At 34.3% G+C, this 12893-nt stretch overlaps 1 protein-coding gene across 1 annotated transcript in view; it reads left to right on the forward strand.

The window, feature by feature from the left end:
- LOC145680249 (uncharacterized) overlaps positions 1–12893 on the forward strand; it is a 40885-nt gene that overhangs the window by 2231 nt on the left and 25761 nt on the right. Inside the window, exons 2-4 of the mRNA XM_081750586.1 lie at positions 3258–3300; positions 6810–6901; positions 12619–12685. Coding sequence (XP_081606712.1) covers positions 3258–3300; positions 6810–6901; positions 12619–12685 — 202 coding nt within the window. The remainder of the gene's footprint in view (positions 1–3257; positions 3301–6809; positions 6902–12618; positions 12686–12893) is intronic.

Raw genomic sequence — 12893 nt, forward strand, 5'->3', positions numbered from 1 at the left:
TGAAATTGCACTAATGTTTTCCTTATATATCTAGCTATTATATGTTTAAAATACAGTGTTCGAAATCATTACATTTGTAAGTTACATGCGATTTTCTTTAAAATTTCTTAAATCTTGTGCAACTTAACCCCATCTTACGGCATTTCTAAAAGTAAGGTCTCCTACTTTTCAGAAATACAAAGAAACGTTTATTTTCAATAATGTTTATTGTACACCAGTTTAAAGTTTGTACATTTATTTATCATGTTTTTCTACATAATCGCCACTTCGGTCGATGCATTATTGTAGGCACTGTGGCAGTTTCTTTTCCTTTCTTTTTTCCCTCTTTTTTTCCTTTTTTGTTTTTGTTTTTCTACGCTCATGACAAGCGTTGACCTCATCGTTGTTGCTGAAATGCGTTTCAGCCGAATCTTTCAACTTATGAAATATTATATAAGAAGCCACAAAACCTTCGAAGGCATGAGTCTGCTCTGCGATTGATCACTTTACCTACCTTCGGTTGGCTGCACTGCGTCTTGGGAATTACCTTAGCTTTTTTTGGCTGCGTCTGGGCCCTGAGAGCTCCTTACCACAATCTCCTGGCTGCATCTGAACATTAACAAAAGCAATTTACATCCAGCTCTTGGCCGTGACTGGGCCCTAAGGTCTCTCCAACCCGGTCCCTAGGACATAACTAATCAGCAATTACCAAATTAAGGAACTAGAGATTGTATCATACTGTAGGTTTTAACATAGTAAAGAGTTATAATAAAACAGTTATGGAAGAAAGTACAATCCGTGTACTATTATTGCTCTAAAAATCTGCCTTAAGGGTCCCAGTTGCTCACTGGTAGACCATTCACCTCTGATGCAAAGGGTCCTTGGTTCGACCCCAGTGAGCTTCGTGGTAGACAAACACCGTATGCGTAGGTTTCTCGGGGTTTCCCCTTTCCTTTTACTTTCTGTATTCCACCATTTTCATTCATTTCTCATCATCACTGTGTCTTTTAGTCTAGCTGGCATAAACGTGGGATGTAAAACTTCAATATTTCAAATCTGCCTTAGCAGAGTATTTTTTACAATGTTGTATAAATAAAATCTAGTAGCTACAGAGAAAAACAAAATACATAGTAATATGGGAGAAAACACTATCAATCTTTTCTCATTGTGATAATTGAAAATTACCAAGAAGTTGCCTGTGTAGCTTACGGCTTTCAAGAGGTAATTACATTGACAAAAAGTATAAATTTTCATGTTTGGTGTAAAATGACTAATAGTCAAATATAGACACTTTACTTCGAGGTAGATAGTGACTAGTTATTGGATATTGTTTAACTCAGTATTTCCTATAATTTTTCGCTACACGGCGTCCTTAATATTCTACGATATTCTACAATATAGATGTACTGTACTTAAGACATGTAAACTCCGTACAAATTATATATACGAAACAAATTATATATACGCATGAAAAGGAAACATTATACTACGTTCAGAAACAAATTATGAAAAATGTGTAGTAAGTACATGTTTTAAGGATATTAAAATAACACGAGTAAACACATTGTTGAGCTCAGAAACAAACTAGGATATTATTTCGGTGAAGCTTTCCAAATATTTTGCTGCGTTAAGCAAATCAGCCAAGGCGTCACGGCGTACAGTTTGAGAAGTAATGGTTTAACTAATATTAACATTTTATAATATATAGAAGGATAGCTTCTTTGCAAATCATAATCAATTACGTGTAGGATTTATTTATTTAAATTGAAAGTTCTTTACTAAACCTCATTGTGCATATTATACAATGAGCGTAAGAATATATAGATCTCTCAAACTGTTAACCAGACACGCTTATTTATTAAAGCATAAAAGTACAATCATGGTCAGAAGTACTATTTTAAGAATTATAAATTGAAAAACTGAAGATCGTGGTGAATAGAAGCTTCTCAGTTGCGGCATGTCATCTGCCAATAATACAGGTCTGCAAGAATAAAACAATGCTAAGCTGTTTCGTTTTAGTTAACTGATTCGTATGTGTTGGGGTACGCTGAATCCAGGAGTGACAATCGTTTTGCCCTGGGACGTCTGGGTTTCGAACAAACGGATGGTCATTGTTGAACAAAAATATGAAAACAAATATGCGATTTACAGAAACACCATTAACAGCGTAACACAAATTAATGTACAGAAACAAGCACACACATGAAGACAAAAAAGTAATACTACCCTTAATCAGATTGCTTGTGAAATTGTACTTTTTAAAGGTCAAACTTGGTTTGGATCTTGTCCTTTTGTAGTTGGCTGCCGGAAAATTCCTAAAATCCAGCAGTAGTCTGCCATCATCGTAACACTCCAGTTCCCCTAATACCGTTGTTCCGTTTCTTTGATATCTTGATGGAAACGCTCCCCCTGCTCTTCACTCACTGCTCCCACATTGCCAGGAAAGTAGCTAAGGTAGAAGATGAGAAAATGGACTTTTAAGCTCATGGAATAACCAAGCTTTCAGAACACGTGCAATATTTTTTTCTACAGTTTTCTTGTACTGTGGGTTTTTCGGCTCCCAAAACATTTTGATGACCACAGTGAAGGCAACCCAAGCCTATTTTCGAGTTGGAGTCATTGAACTGATGAAGTCTTTGTCGGATTTGTCGGATATGAGTTTTCTAATATCACGGCCAACTAAAAACCGCGTCCTCGCGTCCTCGTAGTATTGAGCAACAAAGAGTGCAGCAATCTTACTAAATTTGTTTTATGATTATTTATTGTTTTTGGTTTTTCATTACAATCTCGTACTCTCATTCATGACATATTACGATATGTGTCAGTGATCCCCATCAGGACGAATATAAATGTATTTTCATGTTTCGGGAAACAGAAATACATTTAATCTTCCATGTTCATTTTTATTTTCGTGTGATGCATTTGCAATTTAGCGATTTCCAGCTACCTGTTTGACCACGTTACATTTTGATTGTGCAAAAACTTGACGTCCCAAGAAGAAACAGGGATCATTTTCCACTTCGGCGCAGCCAAAAGCGTAAAAATCAGCTAAACTTATGCAAACAGCTTTTTGGTTGCAGACCTGTGTAATGGCAGAATACTGATGGTGATATCTTCATTTAATTCTATTATACCAGCTCTAAGAAGAGGATGTGTTTGATTAGTCTGAATCTCGGATTAAGAGAACAGAAAACAACAATGCATAACTTTCTTTGCAGTAATTATGCTGTACACTTTGTCAAAGTAGTATTATTTATTTTTCGTATTATTTCTTACAGATTGCAGCAGTAGCAGGTGGCAGCTTAAGTTCATTTAATAAAGGTAAGAAATATACAATATAGCATGTTCTGTGTCTTGATCAGAGTAATACTGAAAAGAATAAGCGAAGAAATTTGTGTCTGTTATAGAATAAGCCGTAAAGTGAACGAAATCGTTCATATAATTCAAAATGCGCTACAGTTGTATATCAGTTAATATCAAATCGCTGCGGGTAAGATAAAATTAATAATTTGAGTTTTTCTTTTCTTCCTTTCCTTATACAATCCCGTTTCAGACAAATCCTTGAAAATTGAATGAGTACCATTTTAACGTCGGTCAGAAAATATTTAGACATAAGATTGACCGCAGTCGATAAAGTTGACTGCACGACAAACTCATATTCTTACTTGACCACAAACAAGAACATGCTAACAGTACCACAGAGATTGTGGAGCTCCATGGCTGCGATCCGGAGGGATTTTTCAATTGTTGAGTCAGCAGTAGAATTCTTTCTTCAGTTATTTGAATTGTTATTTGAAATGTGACAATCAATTCAATGGAAGTACAACAGCAGCTCGCAGACGAATTGCAAATGCGAAAGAGATGGCATCCGAATTCTGGAATATTCACGGGCGGTAGCGTAACTGTCCTACTCCCACCTGCAAAAAGATCAAAAGGACCTTTATTTATTTATTTATTTATTTTTACTTTGGATGTTCCATATAGTCAGTCACTACTTCCTTATAAACAACTGAACATTATTATTATTATTATTATTATTATTATTATTATTATTATTATTATTATTATTATTATTATTATTATTATTATTATTATTATTATTATTATTACAGCTTTCGTTTTCATTGTTACTAAGAAAGAAAGTAAAATATAATTCACTCTCAGGTGACAACTGTAACTTAAGGTTAACTAACATTCAAATCTCTAGGTATACAACATAAATAAAAATCAAATTCCAAAATAAATCTCAGCTTTTAACACAAATATAACGTGAAGTACACAACTTTTACCCTGTGTTTCTTTTTTGTTCTTCTTCCTTTTAAAAGTTATTGTTGGTTAGATCAGTGATTCTCAACCTTTCTTGGCTGACGACATTTTTCTGAATGGCCATGAATTCGCGACACTCTTGTTTGACTTTTTATTATTAATAATAATATTAATTATAATAGTGTAATACAATAAGTTTTTATAAAATAGTAACTCTATATAGTATTGCATATTGTTGCTGCCTCTGGAGATGTTAACTACTACAACCTATCTCAAAATCAATTTTGAACGTTTCATGATTTTAAAATTCTAAAATTTCGCAACACACCCTATAGGACTGCGCGACACGCCGGTTGAGAACCACTGGGTTAAACCATTACTGCACCCAAGTCCACTGTTACTGAATACTGTCAAATCCTTAATATTATTCCAGTCAGAGTATTCGCGGCAAATTAAATGGCTTTTTAAGCTTTAACCTGAAAGTATTAGAAGATTACGGTACAAAACAAATTGAAGAAAACGTGTAAAATAATATGAAACCTGAAAAGTTGATTTTAACATCATAGCCTCATAATCTTCGAATGGGCTCCTTGCCATGGGCCAAAATCAATAGTTTTGTATGCTGAGTGGAAACTGGCGTTTTAGTGGTGAAGAATGATGTGACGACGTAGGTTTATTTTACGCATTTCAATTTTTACCTCTGGCAAATAAGTTGTTGTATACCGCACAGTGATCACAGTCCTTCGAACTTTTAAGATCGTGATTGTCATATGTCCATTTGCTTGGCAGCTCTTCTCGAATGAACAACTTTTGATTATTTCGGCTTACTTTGAAATACTCAAAGTTGATAGCTGTTTAGTTTCAGATTCGCATTAATAAATCCAAGTTTGTCTCCTACCAAATTTGACTTAACCTCGGGTGAAGATTTTGAATATTTCTTTACGCGAATTGACATAAGCCTGTTTTTGAGCTTCAGTCAAGTTGTGTAGGATCCAACGGCTTGAAAGTTTACGTACGTTGAAGTGACCACCCAAAATGGTATATATTGCTTTCATGTCAATCTTGAAGGATATTTGATTCCCATGATATGTCACATACCAATCTCTCTCAATCATTTCACGCACATTAACATTACTAGTAACAACAGATGTAGATGGACGACCTCACGAAATTCATCACTGAGAAATGTGCAAGCACGCTGGAATTCGGAAAATCAATTGTATTCAGTGCTGTTGGATCTCTTAGGCTTGAGCTAAAGCTAAAGCTAAATGAAGTCATTTGATGCATTGTTTTGATATTAAACTGCATTTTTTATAATTAAAAAATCATTTCTCGAAAGTTTTCATAAGAAATTTCCATTTCTTACACAAAACCACTTGATCAAACTGATGTGAAAAATAAGTAAATAGAAACAACGAAAGATAATTTAAGTCTATTCCTACAAATTATACAGTGTGCCTATAAAAGAACTTCGGGGTTTTGAGGCAAAATAAGTAAAAACCTTACATACATGTGTTATACATGATTGGAAACCTTACATTTTCAAGTTTTGTTTTTAACAATTTAATCAAGTTCAATATGAGCCCCGCCGGGGTTTTGAGGCAAAATAAGTAAAAAAACGTACATACATGTGTTATACATGATTGGAAAGCTTACATTTTCACGTTTGTTTTAACAATTTAATAAAGTTCAATATGAGCCCCGTGAGTGGCACGGCACACATCGTAACGGTACTCTATCTCTTGCCATGTCCTGGCCAGCATGTCTGGGGGGACGGTTGCCACACAATTGACTATTCGTTCGGTGAGATGGCGAACATTACGAATTTTCTCCGCATACGTCGTCTCAAGGTCAACGCTCCGCAGCGCTGCCACCTGTTGATAAAAACATTTCCAATTAGTATGACTAAAACTTTTTGAGCTAGTCGTTTCAGAGAAATTAACTAAGTTTGCTCTCTTTTATCGTTAATAAGATGTGAATTTTTAAAACCCCGGAGTTCTTTTATAAACACCCTGTATATTAGTAAAACAACAATGCAACTTTTTATAGTAGTTTGCAGAAACTTTTTCAGCAGATTTCGAATTTTGTGATTATTTCGTTCATATGTAAATAATGCAGCGGTATCGATTTTTGTACTTTCCAGCCTATATGTATTCAATGAATTTATGATTGTTTGGAAACTAAATTACGTATGAAAATTCTATATATTTCTATAGATACAAGTACCGAATATGCATTATAGGTGAATCAATTATTAAAGATAAATTGTAGATAATACAATATGTCGAATAAATAATGTACGTAAGTTGTTTAATCATTGTACCTTTAACAATGTATTTATGTTTTTGGTTGGTTGTTTTGGTCGTAATTCTGTGTCTATCAGCACCGAAACTATATGAGACATGGATCTACAGTAAGGTAGAATTCTAACCGTTGTAATGGGTTTAAATTTAAATGTTATCCAGCCTAAAATCGAATCTGGGAACCTGTGCAAATAAGGCTCGCGCAACTGAAGTCAATGAGGAGGGCTATATTGATATATCTGTTTCTTCTTAATTTTACAGATATTTCTAGTGCTTGGGATGCTGCAGCAGATTATGCCAACCCGATACTTTTTAGAGTGAGACGTGGAAAAAAGAAAGAAGACAAAAAACACGTAAGATATCAAAATTATTATGAATAATAATCGTGAAAAATATGATTCCACAAATTATTTGTCGATTTTGTCGAGTTACGTGTTTACAGATATTGAAGAGACCAAAGTAAAATATCACCATTTGAAAGAATGAAATCTGTATTTTACGTTTGAGAAGATTTTAATGAACAGAAAGAAATATTCAATATGCACAACTATGTTATTGTATAGTTTTCTACTCGGTATTCGTATTCTTGGCAAACTTTCAGCAGCTCATTGTAAGTGGTGTGGTAGATGACGGTTTTAATTCATCTTCGTAATTTTGGTTGTTTATGTAGAAATAGAGAGACAAAACGTAGGTTAATATATAGGATAGTTGTGTGTGTGACTGTTGTGTATGGATCAGAGCCTGCATCTCAAATTTCAGACATGAATCAGTGACTATACAAGGATTAGATAAATGTTTAAATTTAATTTTATGACTATCTAATTGCGAGTTAAATTAACAATAATCTTCAGATAAACGAAACGAAACGAAGAAGAAAAGTTTTAAAAAAGGAGACAAAATAGATTTTTTCTGCAAGTAATTGAAATAAGGGAAAATAGCTGTCACAACTAAATTTTAGTTGACTTACAGAAGCTACAAAAAGGGATAAGTCAACAAGAGGATCTTGAATGTAAAACAAGTTACTAAGATTACAGAACATATTTTTCAATGCACGAAACCTCAGGTGAAAATATGAGATAAAGTAGGTTATATTATTTTCATTAGCTTACATAAAGTGAGTGGTTAAATCATTCTGGGTACCTAACGCCTAGTTACTAACTATATCTGTTGGATATTGGACTAAGAAACATTTTAGTCCATTAACTCTAAAATATGGTTACTTAGATAGAGAGTGATATTTCTTGAACCTCCTTTAATGTATCAGAGATATTTTTCAAATCATGTTCTTCCCAACTGTAGTACTTATGCTGCTATCGATACGAGGCTTCGGGTAAACAGGTACATTGCATGCTACATATGATTCAGTAGGGCGCTGTCGGGCAGTCTTGACTCTTAATTGAGAAGACAGAATTCTTGAGATACTTGAAGAAGATCCTAGGACCAGTACATGAAGGTCAGCAATTCAAGCAGGTGTTTCCCATGAAATCATGTGGAAAGTTTTTCGCAACTGTATCCCTACCACTTACAACATGTGCAAGGAGTAGAGGAAAGAGATTTTTCTCTCCGAAGACACTTGCGAGTGGTATCTTAATCGATGTGAGGAAAATCCTGTGTTTTCTTCATTAAATATTTTACTGATGAGACTGGGTTCACGTGAGATAGGGTTGTCAATAACGAACACCGATAGCAGACGAAATCCCTAACGCACGTTTACCTGTCTGACACCAACATAAATTCTCGATTAATGTATGGTCAACCATATTGGAAGACGAACTTCTGGCGGCGCGAAGTGATGTCGGAGGAGCGTGACTTTTTATTTTTTCTTAAGGCCAATTTCAAATATTTTTCACGCCTTTAGTTTTTATAATATCAGATTGGAACTTTGCATACAAATTGTGTGTACCTTTGGGTATTTTTCAATTTTTTTCTGATATCCCTACGCCAAAGGAGGGCTGGGCCCGAAGGGCGCAAATGTCCCAAGGGGGCAATTTTTCAGAAAAATTTCCGTTTTTTCCTGATTTTTCTGGTTCAGGTATATGATACGGATATATGAGTGGTACCGTTGGAAAGGGCTTGTTATACTGAAGAAAATAATGTTTAAACGATGGGCCAAATAGTAGTGACGCATTAATTTTTTATAATGTGTATATATAAGTGTGCATATATATATATATATATATATATATATATATATATAGGGAGAGAGAGAGAGAGAGTGAGAAAGAGAGACTAAATTCAGATTTTCAACAATTTTTCCGCCCTTTGTTTTCAAGATACAAGATTGAAATTTTTTACACGTATTATGTACATAACATCTTATTTTTAGAAAAAAAATTCAGGTCAATACGTGAATCCAGGCCCGGGTCAGAGGGTGGGATTTAAAAAAAAAAATATCCCGGTTTTTTCGTAATTATCTGATTCAGGTCATGTGAATAGTACCGTTGGAAAGGCTTTGTTATACTGAAGAAAGTGTCGTTTGAACCATGACTCAAGGTCAAATAGGTATGACGCAGTATATTTTTGAAGTATTTTTATCCTACATATATGAAAAATGGGTCATCTTCAGAATTTCAAAAATTTCTCCCGACCTGTTTTCAAGATACAAGAATGAAATTTTGCACAAATATTATGTACATAACAGCATATTCTTTTTAAAATATTCAGATTCCTACGTGAACCAAGGTCCGGGCCAGAGGGGCACAAAATTTCGAAATTTTGTTTTTCGAAAAATCTCCTGTTTTTTCGATTTTCCCATGGTGTATAATACGGACAAACTAGTGGTACCGTTGGAAAGTATGATCTATCCTTAAAAACAAAAGAAAAAATAGGTATGAACCATGATTCTACGATAAATAATAAGGAAACAGTAGCTGTTTGAGGGAAAGTCTAAAATTTACCTCAAAAAGTGGAAATCGGAAAAGGGTTCAAGTACGTATACAATAATTGAGTATACGGTATTTACGTATGTGTTATAAAATATCAAATTATATTATGTATCGGAAAATACTGGTGTGTTATATTGTACATGTGATGTAATGAAATATGCTATTCTATGTGAGCTGCTGTTAAATACGTTCAGATTATAAGGATGTGCCACTGAATAAATTATTTAACGGCTGAAAATCTGAAAATCAGAAAATTAAAAAAAAAAAAAAAATGAAGCTGACTTAGAATGCCGTTTTGCGTGAATCTGTGAATTTTTTGTTGAGTTTCACTCGAAATGTCCTCCCTAGATAACCTTTTGGTCTTTAAAACTCTTTTTTTTTCTTTTCAATCTTCTAAATAGCATATCAGAATTAACGTTACATTTTGAAGAGGTAAGCTGGCACAGAAATGCTTGAATTCGCCATTGAAACTTGAGCTTACTAATGAAGAGGAATTCTACTACCACAATGCATGATCGAGACAAGCTTACAGTTACAAATTTTACTGTAATCTTATTTATTTGTTTTCAATACTACTCTTACATGTTAGTACCTTTCTACATTTTTCCCCTTAGGTCCCGCATCGAACTACAATGGTTAGATTCCATTTCAAACTGTAGGTCACATCTTATGGCTTCGTTTTTTATATAAAACGTAGATACAACTCAATCAATCGTCTGTTTAGTTTCGCCCCATTGTGCTGCATCTGTTCTATTTTGGAGGACAATGCCAGAAAGGGAGGGCAATGTCAAAAATAGCATCGAAACAATATATGGAAAATGTAACATATTCGAATTTAAGTAGATAGTATTATGCTCTTTTGTCCACATTTTTTGAAACATATATTGCAGAAATTTAACTAATGAGTATGGTAAAATGTACCAAATACAATGAATTTTGTGTTGACGGGAACAATATATTTGATATCGTCTGTTTATTTACGAATATTTCCCAAGCAAGTAAAAAAAATGCACATTTGCAGAAAGAGTAGATTCCTTCCTCTGCAGGATTGAGCACAAAGATTGGTGGATCTCGCAGATCTTAAAGGGTCAACTTTCTCCCTATTTGGAACGTGTTGCACGCTGCGCAACGCTCTTTCGCGACTTATAGCGTTGACACGTATAGGATGGTCGCTCATATTCCCATTACTATATACTTGGACGGTTCTTTTATCCGCTAGGTGCGACTTAAAACTCAAGACTTCATTTTCAAGCGCATCAATATCATGAAAGAACGACCCAAAGGGAACAGTTTTAAGTTGTACTTCCAGGAAGCCGCTTTGCGATTCGGCTACGATAGCGTGCGACTTTCGGTCCGTGTGTACGCGGCGGCGGGACATAACTGACCAGGGCTCGCACTAAGTGCTCCGAGTGGGTCCTGGGCCTCATGTCGATACTCACGGCCCGTTTCTGATGTGCAGGATGAACCGAGATCAGTGAATAATACAGCTACATCAACAAATACAGCCATAATCATAATTTAAAAAAATCAGTGAACCAATTTTATCGATATGACACTTAGGTGCATTATAGAAAAGTGGTGTGTTTAGTGAAGTGATGTGTAATGTAGTGTCTAGTGAAATGATGTGTATATAGTGATTATTAACGATACACGGAAACCGTGACACAGGAGAGGAACACACACACAGGTGAAAATCATTTAGGTGAGAAACCAAGATTAGGAAGAGAATCAGCTGTAAGCAGACACTAAAATTATCTGACTGAAGATCAAATTTTTTCCTGTTATTTTAATGAACTCTTAAAATCAATAAGACGAAATTAGAAAATGTAGCTTTTGGAAATATTAACAATTGTCAACTTAATATACATGACAATTTAGGTAATAGCTAGATAGCAATCAAATTCTGTTAAATAATATGATAATAAAATTAGATAGGAATTAGATAGTAATTAAATTCTTGTTAGTTAGTTAATATTAATTACATAGCTCAAGTCCTTTTTGTTTTACTTTCCGTTTTTCTTTTTGTTTTTGAAATTTTGTTTTGTTTTGTTTGTTGTTCATTGTTGTTGGATGTTGAGTGTTGTAGTCTCGTCCTTCCCACCCTTTTCCTTGTTCCCTTTCTTCCTTCCAATTATCGCAAATAAAGGATGATGAAAAAGCTAAAGAAAAATAAAATGCGATGATGATAGCCCGTTTCGGTTAGTCTTCAGATGCCGAAACTGAAGAAGCGGATCTGAACATTAAAAAAAAAAAAAGTTTTTAATAAAGTACCCATTGATTATTTCCTTCCCGATGGTAAACTCATGAAAACAGAGAAATCGTCACTGAATATATTATTGAATGTATGTCTATCTTGTATCTACGTTTAGTATATTTGTGACATCGTAAATCCTTTCCTTTGAATTTACCTAGAGACTTTGGAGGACCAAATCTTGCAGCAGGTAAATATGCGTCCTGAGCGTCCTCATACTGCCACAGCACCTCAGCATGCTCTATTCGATATAGATTACCCCTGCCTGAAAACTCTGGATCCAACATGTTCGAGATATTAGGATGCGCTTCCATAAACAAAAGATAAAAATTTAGGTTTATATATATATATATAACGCCGACTTTGGGGGCAGGACACTTTTGGCCCCCCAATATTTAAGGATGGGATCCTCGGCCCTTCCAATATAATCCAGTCGAGGAAGAATTAACTAAGACTTCATAGTGGTTTTAATTCAATATTAGGAAGAGCCTTCTTTTTCTATAAAAAACGCCGTTTTCAAAACTGTGTTGAATAGAGCACTGAAGCTTCAACCAACACTGGCAGCACTCATATGACAAGTGAAGATCAATGCAGCGTGAATTTTGCAGCGGAGTATCGAACCGAGATCTTGGGTGGGGGGAAGGGGGCCTTCATCAAGCAGTTGATAGAAAAGGGCTATCTATATCTATATGATGATGATATATTTATCCATTGTTTGGACCCCCAATATTTTCTTCAAGCCGGCACCTATACATACATATACATATATATATATATATATATATATATATATATATATATATATATATATATAGATAGATAGATATAGATAGATAGATAGATAGATAGATATAGATATAGATATAGATATAAATTTTTACTTCTCCATCATCTTCTATTCTTCTTTAAGTCATTTACTTACTCGCTTTTACAGAAATGCTGTGAAATTCCTGAGCCAAGTCCAGAGTTAAGAAATCAATTCAGTGAATGCCGAGAACAAGGTAATAATATATTTATATTTGATTGCTTAATTAAAATATATTAATTTAAGGTGACTTTTACAACAAATCGTAATTTCTTAAAATTGCAGTATGTGTTTACTTCTTTTCTTCATCAAGTTCAAGTTGAAAGCTATATTTTTAATATCGTATTAGACTTTTCCTAATTAAAATAACATTCGATTTATGTTTAAAGTTCTTCTGTTTTTCT

Source organism: Thermobia domestica, chromosome 1 (genome assembly GCF_964235325.1).
Source record: "Thermobia domestica chromosome 1, izTheDome1.hap1.1, whole genome shotgun sequence".
Classification (NCBI taxonomy): domain Eukaryota; kingdom Metazoa; phylum Arthropoda; class Insecta; order Zygentoma; family Lepismatidae; genus Thermobia; species Thermobia domestica.